Below are 20,521 nucleotides of genomic sequence, written 5' to 3'. Positions count from 1 at the left end.
TAATAAAGCAACAGTGAAGACCATCTGTTTTGCGAAGTCAATGCATGCTGACAGAGATCACTGAAATAGACAAATACAAATAAGATAACTTAAAGCACAATTAAGTTACAGAAGCACAGATAGCTTTCAATTCCATATCACCAAGTAAGGTAGCAACTGTTAATGACCAGATTAATTATGCTGATAAAATGACATGGTGCTTTATTTATGATACAGTTTCATGTCTCTGTTACTTTATTTCTCTTTGAAAGGGTGTAAGAATGATTGTTAAACTGTGTCTGTGACAGTGATCTGAAAAACTGCTAGAAATGTGCTGAAGGAGCCATTAAAGCTGTCACGTTTCAAATTGTACTGATAGCAGCTTCTTATTACTCTATCAATCAAAACAGTTTCTTAATTAGTGGATTGTATCATATTTAAAATCTTATATTGCAGCATTACAAACTATTAAAGTATTATAGTATTTCTTAGCCTAAGGTGGTGGCATCGGAAAGTAAAAAATGTCATCACTTTGTGTTTTGGCTGGTGGATAAAAGCCCTGTTTCGTAGTAATAATTAGCTCCCCTGCGTTATGTTGATGGAGCGTAATCTTATGCAGTTAACTTCCTGAAAACAACCTACTGTAAAACTGGCGAGGGAACTCTCAATAGGTTAGTGGGTTAAATTATCACTGCATCTCTGCATATTTCCCTTTAAGTTGAGATGGTGCAAGGCTGCGGCCATAACACTGGGCTTCCAACATCTTTAATGCAATTATTCAAGTTGAGCAACTCAAATTCAGTTTCTAGTGACACATATTTCTGCACATATATATAAAATATTGGCCCAAGATGCCACATTTTCATGGTTGCAGATAATATGAAAATATTGTACATTGTATTCTACATTTCTCTCCAAATTGTATTTTTTTTTAATCCTTTTCGGTATCTAAAATATTGGATCATCGCAGAAATTTTAATTTAACTTAAATGGTTTTAAATAGAAAATTAGTTTATAATGATGGCATCAGCTAGGGTGACAAGCTGACAAACAGACAAAACACATTAACTGGCATCTTTTCATTGGTTAAATCCTTTTATCAATGTCAGGTTTCATTTTTATTGCTCCAGCTTGTCTGTACTGTTTTCCTTAATTATATTTTGTTGTCCTTTAAATTAATTAAATTATTTGCTTTAATTACTTGTCTTTCTGTTTTATCTCTTGTTTAGGTCTTGAGATGTTTAATCATATATTCTCCTTTAAATCAGTTTGTTCGATGCTGTATAGATAAAGTTTCATCCATCATCATTCAGCCCCTTCTTTTAAACCAGTCACATGTTGCGGCTGACTGGTTGTGCTGCTTTTCTCCCTTCACCGTTTCAGCTTTCTCCTTCTAGTTTCATATGAGTCATTGATGGAATCTCTCTACCTGTGAATCTCGTGTATTCAATTTCTCACCAATATCATTTGCTGGTGCCAAAGTTTCTGACCAACCTGCATAACCATGGTAACATTCTGGTAAAATAGCAAGTCATGAAAAGACATTTGAAACTTTTCTTTCAAATGTCTGACCATGGTGTGCATGTAGCATTGGAAATACGTTGTATATGGAGAATAGGTTACTAACACTTGTTAGTGTACTACTTGGAACACTTGTTTTAAGGGTGACAATTCAATTTAAAGAGCGTACTACCACAAAATATTAGTAACCAATGCTTGTCACAATGTGAAGAGTGAGATAATCCACTCCAATCCCCACAGTTAGTTAGCAGTAATTAAACCTTAACATTCTTTGCTATCAGCAACTGAATGACCCAGTGTAGATTATTATACACACAATGCAGAGGCAACGATAAGGTTCTTTAGCACACACTTTGCCATAGATTATCCCTTATTAATGTCAGGATTAGGGGGCTCCTAATTGAAATGACCAACCTGCACAAGGGTTTGACTGTAAATTCAAAATTAAGCAATTAGTCCATAGTGACTATGTTCAATGAGCCTGTATTTCAGTGTGTCTGTCCATCCATCCATCCATCCATCCAGTAGCCTATCCCAACATGCAATTTGTGTGAGGCAGGGTGTATTGGTAAAAGTATTTTAGAGGGCTAATAAACCTTGACAAACAATGACATGAACTCACCTGACAGGTATATATTTAGACTGTGCGGGAAACTGGAGCATCTGGAGGAAACCCAAGCAAACATGCCCACAGAGGGGTCGGATTCAAACCCAGGACTAAAGGCCCCAGGTTGACTCTATGTTTGTAATTGATCATATTCAACCAAACAAAAATCATCCCAAAGACTAGTTCACAAATCAGGAAAGTGGTTTACAAAAACATTGGTACAAAGGAGAGAGTATTGTATCAAAAACTTTATTCTCAAATAATGTTTTCAAAATAGCTGATAGATAAACTGTGATTCTCTTGAACAGCAGGTTGTGAAGCTGCATTCACATATAGTATCTGTTGTTTAACCATTTATAACACTCCATGTTGTTTCTCTCTCATGGGAGGACAGAAAAAGGCCATTTTCCATCCTTAATTTCAAAACTTAGAGCAAACCATTGTTTTACCAGTCAAAATAGGAGCATCGGAAATGGCCGATATGCTAATGCTGCTTTTAGAGCCTAAATTCACCACAATATCATCTTCCACTCTAAACCCATCATGTCTAAACAAAGAGAACCATATTCCTCCTTGTTTAGACCGATACAAGGTCATATTTTGGGCCATTATAGGGGTCAAGTCATCCAAAATCTTTTGTGTCTGTGGAGGTCATCCCTCTCCCAGATATAGACATTAGGATCAGCCACTCACGGCTGCTTTTACACAAGAACACTGCATTTTTTAATACTGTTTTTAACATCTGGTGTTTATTTTTTGTTCAATGTAAATTATGTGTGTATATGTGTAAAATTTAAAACAAATTGTATGTCAACATGTTATAATGGAAGAATTCACCAATGCTCAGGCAACTCGTAGATACAGCTGCCACATTAAAAGCCACATAATAAACCATGTTTTTGCAACAAATGCAGAAAAAAAATGTTGACGTTCAAAAGTAACACATACTACTGGCACCAAGCTGTAGCAGAGTTGGAGCTGACACATCTTGTATTCTACTAAAGTGTTTTGGATTGTAAATACAAAACTTTTTACAGGTGTGACCCAGAGATAAGTGTCTCTCCAGCACAAAGAGAATTTACTCTGGGTCCCACAATGTTTTCTGTTCCTGTGTAAAAGCAGCCATAATGGACAAAAGAGATCATATGACATTGATATTTGATATTCAGTTTGAACCATAGATTTTTACATGGTGTGTAACAGTAAAAACATTGACTTTAATGAACAAGATTTTGTTGTACCTACATCATTAATCATAAAAAGTACAGCATGTTTAATAATTTGTTTTTGTTTTTTACAAATTCTCCATAAAAAATAGATTTCTGTACAAAACTTTTTTTTCTTTTGCACCTACTTCAAGTTCAGCAGCACATGATGATGGTGAGATAACGACGGTGATTGATGCTCAACACAAAATCATTAATGATGATGGCGGCTTCCTGGTGAGGACTTGCCATTTTTCAACATATCTCTGTACCATTTGGAAGAACAAAAATGAAAGAATATTTTTTTACACATTCATAAGCAACAAACTTACTTACTGCATGTAAATATGTGTTGCTGAGAACGCATCCCGCCACCATAACGTGTGAATATAACACTTATATGTGTGGTGTCCCAATCTACAAGCTGCCATGTGTAGAAATGACAATTATTCATCCTTTGCACTGATGAGTGAAACAAGGGTGCAGTCAACTCACGCTCAATTCAGACACACAAGGTTGTAGATTTTCTTTAAAGCTCTAATGCTGAACATATGGCATGAGAAGTTTATCCAATCCAAACTATTGAGAAGAAGGTGACACAAAGGCCTGTCAAGGGCAATACTGAATATTTTAATATGAATACACTGCAAACTGAACCCGAAAGCAAACCGCCCGCCCACACACAGGAAGGCCTGATATCCATCTGGCAATATAATTTGAGCACAGATAAAAATCAGGTCCATATAGCTGCTAAGCCACATATGAACACATGTATGACACAGCTGCTCTCCAAGCAGGACTGCGACTGGATTTCCTGACACTAATCTTAAAGGAATAGTTCAGCTTGGTGTAATTAACAAACATCTGAATTAATTCTATTCTGTATTATAAATACGCGCTGGAAAAAAGCTCATCTCATGTGATACTGTGTGAAAAGGCAATATGCGACATTTACAATTTTAGCTGGTATTATTTTAAGCTTGCAGAGTAATGCAGACATCTGGGCCCCTATGTTTCAATGAGGACTGCTGACAATACCACTTTAGAGAAAGTATAGGACAACGTTATTCACAAACTGGGAAAAGTCTTCGCTGAAGAATCTGAGACAACCTTGACCTTTAAAAAAATTAAGTGGGTAGTTTTTTTATTTTTTAAAATGTTGTATTACTTGTAGCCAGCTGTCGCTCTTTTAAACTTTGAAGACTGCTGAGAAATGCTGACAAATGAAGGACAAATGTGGAAAAGCTTCACAAATTTTGAAGAAAGTCATGATTGATATCCAAATTTTGAAGGCATCTCAGAGGAGGTATGTGACATGTTAAGAAGGATACTGATCCATAAACAGATGAAGTCACTGTATTGTATTGCTTTCTTGACTCTATAGGAAATATCATCTGAATTAACTAAATCAATTAAAATAGAAGCTCGGGGGCACGCCAGCAAAAAAAAAGAAAAGAAGGACCACTATCTTGTGAGCAGACGCTCTACTGTTGTTTACAGATGTCTTGTTTATTTCTGAGGAAGATTTTGAATGTGTGTCTTCTGTCTTGTCACCCTCTTTAACTATTACCAGTATTATAGCTAGTACACACATTTGCATATCTTTATTTTCTGTGCCTCACATTGTTGTATGTGTTTCTGGCTTTCTGCCCATGATTCTGACACTGAGGCTGCGAAAGACAAGCTAACAATGAATATTATAATACCAACAATATTCCATAGTCATGCTTCCAAACATAATCACCATTGTTTCAGGACATTTCATTTGCAACATCCAGGTCAGCCGTAGATTCATTTTTAATTAAATGAGCTAAAGATGAAAATAGAAACTGTAATTTATGCCTTAATTCATTCTCACTTATTTCTAAATAGGTGGATGTGATAATCTTCTCATGCCAAATGTTTTTCTTTTGAGTATTTCAGTTTTGGGGAAAATCCCCTCTCTGATGTTAGTGAATTCAGTCATGGTCAAAAATCATAATTTTATCAGTTGTCAGAAGTTTTCATTATCTGATACCACATACATTCCACTCACCATTTGACATCCAGCCCTGTCGCCTAAAAATGACATTCCCATACAACAAAACTGCTTTGTGAATTACATTTTGAGGGAAGTGTATTTTGGCGAGGATTACATCTGCTTTTGACGTATCACAAATAAGATTCAAATGAGTGTGTGAAAATCTATGTGGGTATGAGGCCCGGATAGTGGATGGTTAAAAAAAACACAGGGCTTTCAATTATTCAAGTTGGAAGGGCAGTTGTATGGGAACTTAATTTTGTAGGAGACAGAGTTGTTGATATCATATGTGTGAATGAATGGATTTGTGATTGTATGATAGTGTAATGGTTTGAGGTTGAATGAGATGGAGAACATAAACAAAAATTCTTTTGGACAATAAAAATCATGCAAGTTAAAGGAAATGCCTGAAGTGTAATGGCAGAATAGTGTGCATGGAGAGTGAAACAAACAAAAAACAGGCCTGAGGACACTGAAAGACACGCACTGAAAGCAGTTACATCTGTGATCTAAACCAAGTGCAGCATCTTTCGAAAAATAAAATTATTTTGAGAGAACACTGCGAAAAATAACAAGCTTGGCAAGTGATTTGAAGCTAGTGGATTTTCTTGACTCCTACAGAATCATGGGCGTTGGTTTGACTTTTTGACTTAAAATACCAGGAAATAAGCTGAATGCAAGGCCGCACTCGCTAAGCTTGTGTATTTGTTGCAGTGGGATTCAAGCATTGATAAGCAGGATGTAACTTACTCTCTGCACACGAGGTATTTCTCAAACAATGGCAGGGTTCTGGGGGCGCTAACCCTCGACAACAATTATTGTGCATGTTGTCTTCGTACCGTTTCTGTTTGTCCTCCAACATGACCAATTCTCAAACAGAAATAAGTTGTGGGCTCTTCAAAAAGTTGTGTTGAAATAAGATCATGTGCATCAGATCTGTAAAATGTGTTCAAATGTATGATAATGTGAGTAGTTGGGGACACTTGCAACGCATCTTTTTAAAGAGTTAGAGAAACAGTCACATTTTGTTTCTGAAAGCTTACACTGTCTGCGAAACTGAAACAAAATAGCCCATATTGAGATACTATTAAATCTCTGTGTACTATCAAGTATACCTCAAGAGTACTATACAGTATCTCAGAAAATAATGGCGTTTAATGCCTGTAAATAAAACTAGCAATGTTGTACCAGTGTTTCAGTGGGACCATACTGCATATTATGGATGTGAGCCTTTATTTCTTCAACATATTACAGCAGTAACAGTATTCAGAATGAGCTTTCAGAAAAAAATCTGTGTTGTTCTAAAAAATGGCAAAAAAAAGGGGTGTCATTATGTGACACTAGAAGCTCAGAGGTCCATGGGTAAACTGATCCCAACGTTCTGGTTGGCTAGCATGTTGTCATGGCAACACAATTAACAAGGATATATCATGTGGTCACACCTTCTGCTAACAGGGAAGGTGAAATTTAGATGTGTATATACAAAACACACTGTAACCCTGTATTTTGTCATTTTTGTCATCTTTTTAAAGATAGAAGTTTTTGAATAAAATTCTCTTTTTTGAATGACTCATTTTCAAACCCATTTCAGACCCAAAAATTATTCTTTTTTTTTCTTCATAACCCAGTCAGAAAAACACACTAGTGCAAAATTTGTGCGGTTTAAGAGTTCATATAAAGTTTATATTTTGGGGTCCCCAGCAGCAGTGGTTTGGGAAGTACCATGGGGCCACTGGGTATTTGAACATAGAGTCTGTTCATCAATATCTTCACTGAAGAAAAATGCCAGAAGAGACAAATAGAGAGAACTATTTGCCTCAGTTTCCATAGCAACCTGTCCTTGTCTCTTTTTTCCAGCAGGATTGACAGAGTTTGTCTATCCGTCCATTTGTCTGTGTTCGTCTGTCCAATTTCTGTCAGTCAACCCGTCCGTCTGTTAATATGTTCATCTATTTCTGATTTGTGGCTGGAGAGTATGCTGTAGGAAAAAAAATCAGTCATCACTTGACTGATAATCCCAACGGAGTTATGAGAAGACAAATCATTTCCTGGATTTGGCCACAGCTGATTGTAGCAGTTGATGATCTTGACAGCTTATTGCCTCCAGGCTTCCACTTGTTCAGCCACCAAGCACAGGATCCTGGCTAGTCCAAGAACAAAAATCAGTCGTCTGACACTTTGATTGTGTTAGACAGGCCTCTGGAAACCAGTCCATTGTGTACACCAACCCGGCAATTAAAATGTCTGGTTTTCTGGTTTAGCACAGTCTGCCTAGTGCTAGTATGAAATATTGTACATAGGATTGATTTTAAGTATGTAATACCTTCATACACAGGTTCTTCATGGAAAAATAGCGGTTGCAAATACCTGATTTGGTATGTTTTAGCCTACATAAGTTGCCAAATACTGTAGGTAGACATTGTCATAATAGGCAATACAGTAAGTGGCAGAAGGTAAAGAAAATCAGGAACCTATTTGAAAATGCATTATTGACTTACAAATCAACTTACCGAACTCTGTTTTGTACGGCTTTACTAAACCTAACCCATTCAGTTCCACCAAGTAGGCTAAAACTAAATTTAAACATATCTGCAACTGCTATTTAACTCTAGTACGCCAAGTACTAATCTAATACTAGTATCCAGTACTGGATGAGAGTATCATTTTATTGAAAAGAATTGGTCTGGTTGAGCGTGTCACTGCATTGACTGCATTTGGTTGGTCAACTTTACAGCAGTCTGTACAAATGATATCACATTCCGCCAAAACAGACTCTGTAAACTGCAATTACGTCAGAGAGTCCAGTCCTGTCAAGTCCAGCGTGATAAAAATCCAGCGAGAGGTGTTTGGTCCAGCACCAATGATGGTTTTTGTGTTGACATATAGGAACAATCCAACTACTTTTCGATGTCTGGAGGGGATTGAAGGATGGAATAGTCTATGTGCTTCCCCTGAGGGTAGAACCTTGCACCGGCCACACATGTCTGGCCTGCAGCAGGGGAGTTAAGTTAAGGGGAGGTAAGTTAAGTGTTAATGTGTACCACTGTGCAAATTTGGCATGGGGTATGGCATTAGGTTGGGTAAACAATTATTCAGGTTGCAGAAAGGGCATTAAGGACCATATGACTGGCCATATAAAGCCCTTTTCACAAGTAGGTTGGGTCACATTTTGCAGAAGTCAACTGACGCTGGATGAGAACTGGGTCAACAGGGTGGTCGCACTTGGAAGAAGTTCAATTAGTTGTACCATTTTTCTGTGTTTTTCCTTGGTGCCTGAAAAGCAACAGTGCTAAAGAAGACTTGTGGTCCCAGCATTAATCTCCTGAACAACACATTTGATGTCGTCATTGTCTGCTCCCTTTTGGATTGGTTCCAATTTATTTTGCTCGAACAGACTGTAGGGATAAGTGGATGGTATCGTTGTTCAGGTAGCAGGTGGAGCAGAGCGGCATTTCTGTGCAGATTGGGCTGACAGAGGACCAGCATGCTACAACACAGTGACGAGTCCAAATCATTAGTTTGTTCTTTCTTTTCTTTTTGGTAAAACCCCTGCAGACCAACAGGGAGGTTGGACTAAACCACTGTATAGGTAGTGGCAGGTGTGTTGGACTATACCACAGTGCAGACTGTATTGAGTGTGGTATCAAATCGAACTGCCTTTGCCTCAGTGGGCTTCATGTTGGTGTCATACATTGGGTTTTCAAATGATGCCTGACCATTGGAGCTCTCATGGCCGACATAGCCATTGAACTGGACCTTGGGTCGCGTCCTGCAAAACAAAATGAGAAGGAATTAATGGTGAAATAATGATTATCTTTGCAAAGGTCTATTTATGGTTAGAAAAAAGAAAACACTGAAACCAAAAGGGTGCAGGTCTCTAAAACACAAAATGACAATAAAAACACAAACTCAAAGTCATTTCAAGACAGCGAGATTAGGTTGCTCAAATGTTCTGATGCATTTGTTTTAATATACAATATATATTAGCTCTCACCAACTCTCCCATATAAAAATGTTTTGGAGCCTTTTTGAAATTTCCTTATAAAGCTATTAGTAAAACAATTTCAGCTGATTGGAAGAAAGCGACACACATTGCATTTGTTAAGTCATTAATTTGATTGAAAAGCCCACACAACACTTCAAGATAAGACAGACTACATAGACCATGTTATAATTTGCATTACATGTCCTATATAACATCCTTGAATTTAAAAGCACAGGTGTGAAGGATGTATGAGTTCAAGAATTACTGAACAGCAGAATGTTCTATTTGTACCGTACTCATGCAGAGAAACCTTTACATAATGGTAGGGGTATGGATTTATTATAATTAACAGAGTATTGATTATATTTCTATGTTATATTGTCTCAATTAGTTCTACAACCAATTAAAAAAAAAAAGTCCTCTTTTAATATTTATATACATTATCTGTCCTTTTGGCTGTCTTGTTAGAGATTAAATGCAAAACCTTAGTAAGAGCCGGTTTCTGATAAAATTCTACAAATTGCAGAGAAAATGATGGCAGGACGGAGAACATGAACCATTACAACTGCCTGCTTCGGTGGTTTAGCTGCCCAGTGCCCATCTGCTGCTCTCATGTGAGTGTGTCTGTGTGCGTGTAACCTGCCATCATCCTGAAAATGGTACCCAATGGTTTTAGTTCAAAAGAATATATTATCACTCAACCTGCCTGAATGAGGATTTTACTGCAGAGGTTCAAACTGATATTCTGTGAAATATGACTACCCCGTCCTAATTCGTCTGTTTGTCACAGATTACATTTTTGGATAATCAGGTCCTATAATCCAGTTAGATATAATCACTTACTCCCAAACCCTGTGGAACTATTAGCAGGGAGGAGTGCTGCAGCTGAAACACTGTTTGACTCTGACCTCATTAAGAGTGTGTGTGTGTGTGTGTGTGTGTGTGTGTGTGTATGCATGTGTGTACGTATCCAACCCTGGGGAGCCACTAAGCCTACCCTACATGCTCAACCCATTACTTTACAAAACTGCACACACACCAACACACACTGCAGACCCCCCTACGTGGTAGTAGTTCAAATCGCTGCACTAGTTTCTGGTTGTGGCTGTAGGTGCAATAGTTTAGTTTTATTGGTAGAATGAAAAACAGCTCATATAATTGCTTTGACAGTATTATAGATACTGTACAGACTTATAGAGCCAAAGCAGGAAGAAACTGCAGTGTGCACACTCCTTGCTTTTAGTTTCTCATTTAAGATATTATATTGTTATACAGAGAAATCATTTAAGTTGGCACGCCATTGTGTTGGGCTAGGGCATAATGTTAACTTTACCACACCTACTGTCAAGTCAGGATGAGGTGCCAGTAGGAAAATATAGTACTGTATACATTACTTGTCTACTTTATTAAATATTGTGTTTGTTCTTGATGACATCATGTTGACAAAAAGATGACAATGAGATCAAAGACAAAATAAATCTCTTTCTAGCTAAATGATTGCTGTTTTGACACAGTAGGGCTGCACTGCTTTTAAAATATTTGCACATTTTTATCCTGAGTATATATGTCACCTCAATTACTTTTAGCTCATTTGAGGAGTGAATATGTTTAATTTCCCTGTGAATTAATAAACATTTTGGTTCACAAGTTTTAATTATATTTTCCACTAATACAAAACAGTGTAGAACAAAATACACAACTTAGCTCAGTTTAGAACAATTATAATTAAAATGTGGTCAGTTGTGCAGCCTTACTAAACAGCATGAAGCAAAATCTAAAAACTAAAAACAACGGATGACAAGTTTGACGGAGGATGTGGCGGCGGGCGGAGGTCTGGTTGCTGTTTGAAACCAGGTGAATAACAGGTGCCAGTCTTACCTGCCGCCAGGCCCCCAGGTGTCTTTTGGTCTCTCATTGTCATCTGTGTCAGCAGACAATGTCCTGCATACAACCATCAGCTTTAATATACATCAACTATCATTGCACACTGTTAACTGGTGAGCAGGGTGTGTAACACAGTGTAAAGTAATAAAATGGTAGTGTTAGTAGCTATTGGTAAACTGTGCTAACTTTACTGTAAATATCTGTGTAAGTCTGCTTGGCCCTAGACAGCAGGCACCATCTTAGCATTCACAGAATTTACAGCAAAGCTCATTACTCACAATACAATACAGTCTGTTTCCTCAATAACATCAATAGGTCAGGACATTACATATCTCACTGCAGATAGAGTGCTGCAGCATACAGCTACTATAAATGGCGAATCAACAGATTAACGTGTAATAATGATTATAGTTGAATGAGTAAGATGACTTTGTAAAACTTTGAGTGATGAAGTTCAAAAGTCAGAGCATCCCGTAGATGTAGAATCTTAAATAGGAAACATGAATGATGACATTTACCCTCAATATAGCTGTGTATTATCTGCCATCTTAGGGCACTGCAAGTCTTTTGTGCACTTTTTAGGAACAATAATTAATATCTAAGGTCAGTTAGATTTGATCTTCATGGTACGCTCTGAGTTTTGGAGCTATAATTATGTTTAAAAAATGCTGTAAAAAAATTACGTTTTCAAAGAAAAAACACATCATTACTCTCTTTACTACACAGGCTCTATTTTGATGTTGGTACAAATTTGGCAAAGGTACATATGCTGATGGACTTCCACTTTGGAAGGTCACAAGTAAATTACTCGTCTGCCTGCAACTATTTGGTAATACACTTAGTTATTTTTCATCTCATACGCATCTAAACTGATATCAGTACACAATCTTCAATGTCTTTAAGGAAGATTTGTACAAGGTTAGATTATAAGGTGACAATAGTTTCCTCCACAATTGCTTGTAGGACATATACAAGTCTTCCATTTAAAGGTTTTTGTCATCTAAATGTGTTCTTTATGGGAGGTGCACATTCAGGGACGCAATGGATGATTATAACATTCGGCCCGTATGGAAACTGCCAAGGTGTCATGGCAATGCAACTCTAACTGCTGTCAATGTCTCCTGTCTTCTTGTCTGTCCTGCAGCCGGGCTGCACTTCTACCTCTGGTCACTAAAAAAGCAGTCTATAGCCATGTGCTCCTGCACTTGCAACTTCATTAAATTAGAGCCCTGTGTCTCAAAATACAGAAGGCTTGATTGATTTTGTGGAAGGAAAGGTATTGTGTAAGACTATTAAATTGTTTTAATTCTTTGTGTAACAAAACCACCTTGCCACTCTTTTCAAAATACTTCAAGTGCTGCTACAACTGACAGCAGAAAAATGTCCGGTGTCTAAAACAGAGAAACAATTGTGCATCACTGCTCATATTTATCAAGCATCTCATAATCGCTCTTTGGAATTGTGCTGCGAGTTTGACTTTTCCTTTGGAGTAAAACTTAGGAGTTAACGGTTTGCTAAGAATTGATGCTTTAAGGTTTGAATAAATTACATCACATTTGTAAATGACAACTGTTATAAATGAATTTCATTGTTGCCAATTAAGTGTAAATTACAGTGAATTAAATTACATAACACACAGAGTTTTGCCAAATAGGGCATCACAGCCCAGACAAAATAAATCCAAAGGCATTTGAATCCTTATCTTGGAGGACATTTATTGTTTTTCCATTCAGCTACCGCCTACTGTAAATGAATCTCACTACATCTCTTCTTTTATCCTGATGAATTATAGGATGCATTCCTGAGATTAATAGACATATACAAATAATGTTTTACTATAAACATTAAAAGTAAGATAAAAAACAAATAAGTGCAACAGAAGATTTGTTAGGACTGATTTCTTACTGTGAGAAACTTGATAAATACAGGAGTGTTGGTGCCAGCCCCTCAGAATGAGAGGAACATTTACCAAAAAGCAGACATACAGTAATGAGACCTTCATCAACAGGAGCCTCCAGAGCAACAAAAAGGCACATTTAGAATAAGATAGAGAGTGGAGGTTTCAAGAATCATGAAATTGTTTCTGCATAAGGACATAATTCAACAGGGCAAACACCTGCTTTGTATTCTAGTTTGCTGGTGGTCTGTTTTCACATGATGGATTTACATTGAGGATATAGCTTACCTGTGCTTGTAGAGGTAGAAAGCAAATCCAGACAGGATGAGGGCAAAGAAAGGAACGAGGATCGCTGCGGCCACAGAGCTGCTGTTTGTGTAAGGGTTGGATGGGTCCATCGCCATGGTTACAGGGCCTGGGGATACAAACACAGATCAACCTCACATGCATGGACACATAAACACCCTTTTGTGTATGTGTAATAGAGGCTTTTTGTATTATTATTCTGTGTATTTGAACTCTGCTTCTCATGTTTATTCTGTCTGAAAATACAATTATTTTATATTACACTAACAAAAACATTTCAATAAGATTTTCAATTTGACTGAATGTTTTAGTCCCACTCTCAATATGACAATGTTTAATAGGAAGATCAAGGCTGTGTTGTTTGTTGTGGTTGTTATTAGGGCTGATGTTGGACAGACATACCTTGCCTTGTCAGATGAAACTTGCCAAAGTCTTTACTGTGAATATGCCCCTGGTAGACAAAAGTCTTCTGATCTGATTCTGCAGTAACCTGAAAAACAACGGATTCAGTGTTCAGATTGCAGTTTATATAATAAGTTCTACACTTTCCATTCAGAAGGACGGGGGCTTCTGTCAGCCTGGTTTTCATAAATTAGAGTTACAGTTAACTACAGTTATATATGAGCTCTTGAACAAACAGTGGGAGATACTGTAAAGGTTATTTCAGTATGAAAGGATTATGTGATGGTGATACAAAGTACTGCAGAATAATGTTTGACACAGAAGTAGAGTATGATGGATGGTCTTCAATTCTGTCAATCAAAACCACAGCAGGACGCTGCTGGGAAGGTACGTGTAATCAAAGTGTGAAGAAGTGGCTTACTGATCACACACAGGATAAGACAGGTGTGGTTGTAAGGTGACAACTTTTTAAGCATATTTTAAGGCAGGTGAATATGTAATTACCCTCCTGCAGTGTTGTGCAAGTTCACACTTAAAAAGAGCTAGCTCAAAGTTCAGATCCCACAGATTCAAATGAACTGAATGAACTTCTCATTATGCATGTAGATTACTACATTCCTGTTACATTTCATTTTATCCATTTGAAATTCTGTCTAACATAAATTTGTATAACTTGATTTCATACATGTCTATATTTTATCCCTATATTTTCACTTTCATGTCTTAGTTTACTTGTGTGATTTTGTTTTTTTATACATACATATTTAATGAGCATTGTTGAAGGGAGCCTGATATTCAAAAGCCAGCGACTTGAAACTAGTCTCAAAACCCGCGTACATGAAAAACAGGCGTGTGTACGTGGTATGAGCATACGGGACAGTATCCACGAGAAGAAAAGCATCATCACAACAGATGATTTCTGTTCAGTCCCACGAGCACGGGGCTCCACCCTCACTACGCACTCACAACTACACACTTGCTCTTCAAGTTGACTTTGAGACTTTGAAGGTGGGGATGGAATAGACAGTGCCTGATGTCTCCACTTGCCCTAGCCATGCCAGCAGCCGGCCACACAGTACATGAACGTCGTTAACTGTCCCAAACATTAACAACGCTAATCAATGCTTGGGACAGTTAACGACGCTCACGCTCGTTATCTTCAGTACACCGAAAACATGAGCAAGTTCAATGAACGCAATCTTGTAGTTGACTACAGAGGGATGACAACATTGAGCTGACAGTTGTCATCCCTGAGGAATACAGTCTCTATTTTTTTAATACAGTACGAATTATGACTAAATGTCATTTAGTAAAAAGTAAATTTTAGGTTTCACCCTGTCTTCTCTCTTCATTGACAGTACAGTATCTCTCCACCTCCTGTACTTTTTGGCCTTTCCCTCCCTCCTTTGTTTCCTCTCCTCACCACAATCTTGTTTGGAGACTGAAGCAGTAATCTTTTACCCATAAATCTACAATTGAAATTTTACCTTCCAACTGTAGAATGATTGTTTTTCAGTCACTCTACCTCCCTCACTTTTTCTGTCTTTCACAACATTATAAATTGTCTGTCTGTGTGCCTCCTTTCTCTTCTGTCCTTCTTTCTTCCATCCCTCCCTGCCACTATCTTTTACAATTTCCTCACTCTGTTCCTCCCCTCCTCCCTCTGTCAGCAAGTAAAACAGGATCAGATTTTTAAACCATTCCCCAGTTGTAGAGATGATCTTCAGAAGTCCCAGCTTCAAATACAACATCGAATGGAGTTAAAAAGTCTACATGGAAGATGGAAGCTGACTTGTCTTTCCTTTTAAACACTCTTAGCAATCAATATTTTCACAGTCTAAAAAACACACCATTTATGCACATCGTAGAGAAATAATGAATACACAGAGCAAATGTGCAATAGATCCACCATGTTACATGCTGGAACTATTTATCGGCCAGGTCAGAAACGGCCTGGAGTCTCTGCGGGATGCTTAGCGATGTCACACAAAAACATAACCTTGCAACAAAAGCTTCTTGGTAAGCCGTGATTTATCATTCACCATCATTTTTCTATTTGAAAAGACATTTGAGAAAATGTTAATCAACGTTTATTGTATTTCAACATCTGTTTTGTATAATGTGACTGAGGATTTGTCATGAATTTAAATACCCCTCTTTGGCAAAATCCCATCCAGTGTAATAGAGGGTGTGGGCTGAGTAATGTGGCGTGGACGATGCTACATTATTGTAATGGGTATGGGAGTGATATTGATATTATGATATTGATTTTTGTTATTAATACAAAAGATGTGTAAATACAAGATTCATTTTAAAATGTTTGATATAGAAAATGAGAGGAAGTTTGTCTTACATATCCATCCATAGCCCAGTTGTCATTTTTAAACTTGCTGTAGTAATGCTCTGTCGGCCCTTTCACCTGGTAGACCTTCAACAGCAGCTGGTTCTCCTCTGACTTGTAGGTCCCTGGATGAACAGATTTATAGAAAGAAATTGTTTTTGAGGTACAAATACCTGGTGTCATTTAAAGAACAGCAACTTAACTTCTAATTTGTGTTTGCCACTTGGCAGGAAAAAGAGAAAGACATTGAGGCAAAGGTCCCATGGGAGGTTGACAAACAGAAAGACGGACAGACAGGGAGGTAGGTAAACAGACAGACAGGTTGACTGACAAACAGACAAAAGGAGACACCTTGACATTTCGAATTATGATCCTCTATTTCTTTCACCAAGCATTTGACACATTACTGCGGAGAAAGTGACATTTACCCTTCAGCTACATGTCTACTTGGTTAACTATAGTGCCAACACAGAAACTGCTGCTGTTCAACATGACAAGTCCATCTCACGGATTCAAATTGAAATAGCTTTATATATTGAGAGCCCTTTCCTCCAACCTGCAGAAAATCTTTCATGACCATAAAGCTGAACTATTAACTGTGAAATATTGTTGTGAAATGTCAAAATATACATGAGTGTCAGCAGGAGAGTCAGACACTTTGTTAAACCCTACTATTTTGGGGGCCTTCACTCAAGACTGCAGCTTTACCTGTTTTGTTAACCTTCCAGCTCTTTCCATACAATATTTTCTATATATCTGCAGTGCATTTGAATAAAAATACATCATGTGCTCAAGAGTAATACTGTGGGAGGTTATGTTGCTCAGGTACAGTAATAATGTGGCCCTTCAGACTGGTGTGGTAATTCTTCTGATACATCACTGTAGCGGGGCACAAGTACACGACTTTTAGGCGGTTCGTAATTCCAACCAGTGCCCCTGCATGTTATATTATTTAACAGATTAGCGCTCAAACTCAAGCACAAACAGTTTTTTTCTGCCCTGCAGACTGTGAATGTTTATGAAAATGTGAATGTACTTAAGTGCAACATAGGGAATTGCACCAATTTCAATATAGCTACCAGCGATGCTTTGCTACAAAGTGTGAATGAAAGCTGGATCTTTATCAGCCTGTTGGGTATTTACACCTACAGTAGTGCTTGTGTTATTTACACTGAATTTCAAGTCTTTAACATCTGGAATGTGATTGCTCTTTTTTAAACTTCCCTGATAGTGGTGTTACAATGTTCCTTTTAAGATAAAGAGGTCCATTTTATTCACTTTTAGTGTCATATTTTAGTATTTAGTATTTTAGTATTTTTCATCCATTCTCTATATCCACATATATAGATCATGGTCATTGGGGAGGATATTTTCTATTTCATGTTTATTTCATGACTACATTTATGACAAGCTGTTGTTGATGCAAATTTATTCTGAGGAAAATACTGATTGGATCAGTTTTATTTATCCTGTTTTGTTACTCTGAAAATATAATAACTTGACAACAGGTCTTTTGAAAAGATACAAAGAGTAAAATTTATTTGTGAATAAAGTTTTAGTGTTTTCCTTGTTTTTTTTTTACCTGATAGTCTGATTGACACTCCGCTGGTTTCCAGTAATGTGACGTTGACTCTGCCACTGGTTGCGTTGAACCCAGTAACTGTAAATGTGGTGGCCTGTCTTTTCCCTAGATACTCATAAAAACCGCTCCACTCTGAGTTTGTAGAGAACACATCCACTGGAACTGTAATGGAGAAACAGAAACAAAAAGAAGATGAAATTTAAAAGCATGTTTCACCTCTTTTTTTAAAATTTTTATCAAAAGATGAAAAGAGCTGAAAATAGTATCATCCGGCTCACAGTGTGACCAATAACACCATGTGAATTTCTTAGTTTATAAGGATCGACTTCAGCATTCTTGTTATATCACCGTTGCAACTTTTCCCTGCCACAAGTTCAAAGTAATGAACCGAAATGATGGCAAGAAAAGGGTCATTGTTAGGATTCATCCCTCAGAGTTCGCCAACAAACAAACAAAACATATCTACCTCTGGTTCCTTCATAACCGACTGCTGCAGTGTGTCTGATTCACACACTTAGAAATATGACTTAATCAAAACTCAGTAGCTTCAGTATTCTTGCAAAAAACTTTGGTCTTTTTCTCTGGTGTTAGACTTTCTTCACTGGCTCCCTCTAAATGCATATATTGATCATAAAATCCTACTTCAAACTTACAAGGTATTACATGGTATTGCACCTGAATGTTTTCACTGATTTATTTACTGAGCCTTCGTCCTATAAATCTGAAATAAGACTGCTTGCCGAGACAGAGGATCCTTGTAGTCAACACTCACTACATCCTCCCACCACAATAGCCATTCTTCTCTGGAAAATACTTTGTTAAAAAACAGTTTGTACATCTGTGATTTAAGTACTACAATGTGTGCTGTAGTTGCTTATTCTGCATACCTCGAATCTTGTTCTTCTGGACATCTGACTCTCCTCTGCCTTTGGGATTGACTTTCACTCCAACTGAAACATAAATCAGCATTACATTTAGTTTAGCTCACTTGATGGTTAAGCTTACTCTATAATCCCAATATATTGCCATTTGTCAATTCTGGGGTTACAGTTAAGTCTATTTTCTGTCTGGTTATATAACTGTATATATATACATATATATACAGTATATACACTATAACTTTTTTGTTTATATTCATTACAGTATTCACAGCCATCCGCTCCTTGTCTTTGAGATAGGAGTATGTGATAAAATAAACAAACAAACATCACCCTTGCATTCATGGAACGCCTTACGCTGACTTTCGAGAGCACAGCAATAATATCAGGGTGAAAATCTGTATTTATCTTAAACCATATGGGATTATGACATCTAGTTAATATTCAAGGCTCAACATCAGCCCATTTTATACAAGCAGTGCATTTTCAAGATTGGATTTGAATACCTTTACAGAGCGGGGGTTTGCCCGACCATCTCCCATCACTTTTGCAGGTTCTGTGCTCTGATCCCCCAGCCAGATAGAAACCGTCTTGACAGGTGTAGATCAGCGTATATCCCAGGGTAGGCAGGTCCATAGATCGAACATCAACATTACTTGGGGTCTCTGGCTGTCTGCATGAATGGGCTGTGTGACAGGGACGACGAAAATAAACAGAGAGTTGTCACTTGTATTGCATTCTTCTCCTTAAAGCCCAAATAAGTATTGAGTAAAATGCAACATAAAGATAAAAAAAAAAACTCATCAGTGAGAACAAAACAGATTAATTAACAGACACTATGATAAGGAAACATAATACTAGTACACAGAGTAATAACAGGCATAATGTGGTGTGACCGTGGCTAAGTGGAGAGCAGGGCCGCCTTTCAATCAGATGGTCGGCGGTTCGATCCCCTGCTACTCGGCTCCTGCTCTACTAGTCTCATGTCAATGTGTCCTTGAGCAAGACACTTAACCCCAAAAATTGCTCCTGTAGCTGCGTCTACGGTGTATAGATAGATACTGAATTGTAAGTCGCTTTGGATAAAAGCGTCTGCTAAATGACCGTAATGTAATGTAATAATAATTTCTTACCTATGCATTCTGGTTGTGTCCCACTCCAGGTTAGGTTTTCTAGGCACGTTCTTGTGGTGGAGCCAAGGATGTGATAGGTCTTGCGGCACTTGAAGGAAATCTTACTGCTAACCTACATGAGGTAAAAGCACATTCAAAATTAATCTTTATCTTCTTAAGACTTCCCATACTCAGCATGGGGTAGTTGTCGTTTAATTTTAAAATAAAATAATAACTTTTATTGACCCCTTAACTCACAGCTAACCATTTTAATCTAACAAAACATGAAACACCAAATACCTACTTTTATCAGTTTATCTCTTTTAGTGAATGTAATATTGTTAGTACTGCATAATATGGGTGGGGACCCCCTCCTATCTTTGAAGAGACATCAGGGGAAATGTGATATATGGATGATATCCAATTATACCTCCACAAACTGAAGGATTTGCATGCTTGTTTGAATTTCACTCAGACCAATATATTCCATCAACAGGATTTTATCTGTGCCCCAGACAGTCTGGTCTCTAAGACAAAATAAAACATTGCCGATCTTTGTCATCTGCAAAGTTTAACTTTAGAAATCTGAAATCTAGGTGCCACTTTTACAAGGACTTTACTTTTGACCTGCATGTAAAAATGAAAAATGAAACTAAGTGTCTTGTATAGAATTAAAGGATGTCTGTCTTCTTCCAACTGTTTAAACTAATGTGCAGTCAACCTTCATGTCTGTCCTTAACTATGGAGGTATTCTGTATTGTTATGCTACCCCATCAACACTTCAGCTGTTAAACCCTGTGTA

At 37.5% G+C, this 20,521-nt stretch overlaps 1 protein-coding gene across 3 annotated transcripts in view; it reads right to left on the bottom strand.

The window, feature by feature from the left end:
* Nucleotides 1–2,390: 2,390 nt before the first annotated feature.
* The window catches only part of LOC137887269 (CUB and sushi domain-containing protein 1-like), a 361,990-nt gene continuing 343,859 nt past the window's right edge, over nucleotides 2,391–20,521 (bottom strand). For 2 of the 3 annotated variants that reach the window (XM_068730105.1, XM_068730107.1), the window contains 9 exons: nucleotides 19,741–19,852; nucleotides 19,114–19,293; nucleotides 18,617–18,679; nucleotides 17,730–17,891; nucleotides 16,160–16,272; nucleotides 13,807–13,894; nucleotides 13,387–13,513; nucleotides 11,196–11,258; nucleotides 2,391–9,101 (listed from right to left, as the gene is read on the bottom strand). In XM_068730105.1, coding sequence (XP_068586206.1) covers nucleotides 8,942–9,101; nucleotides 11,196–11,258; nucleotides 13,387–13,513; nucleotides 13,807–13,894; nucleotides 16,160–16,272; nucleotides 17,730–17,891; nucleotides 18,617–18,679; nucleotides 19,114–19,293; nucleotides 19,741–19,852 — 1,068 coding nt within the window. In that variant the 3' untranslated portion in view covers nucleotides 2,391–8,941. The remainder of the gene's footprint in view (nucleotides 9,102–11,195; nucleotides 11,259–13,386; nucleotides 13,514–13,806; nucleotides 13,895–16,159; nucleotides 16,273–17,729; nucleotides 17,892–18,616; nucleotides 18,680–19,113; nucleotides 19,294–19,740; nucleotides 19,853–20,521) is intronic. The other variant, XM_068730106.1, reaches the window with a different exon arrangement.

Source organism: Cebidichthys violaceus, unplaced genomic scaffold (assembly GCF_023349555.1).
Source record: "Cebidichthys violaceus isolate CVI_PGR_0920_01 unplaced genomic scaffold, fCebVio1.0.p SCAF_5, whole genome shotgun sequence".
In the NCBI taxonomy this organism is placed as follows: Eukaryota; Metazoa; Chordata; class Actinopteri; order Perciformes; family Stichaeidae; genus Cebidichthys; species Cebidichthys violaceus.
The sequence above is the reverse complement of the archived record's forward strand: the minus strand, read 5'-3'. Positions and strand labels throughout refer to the sequence as shown.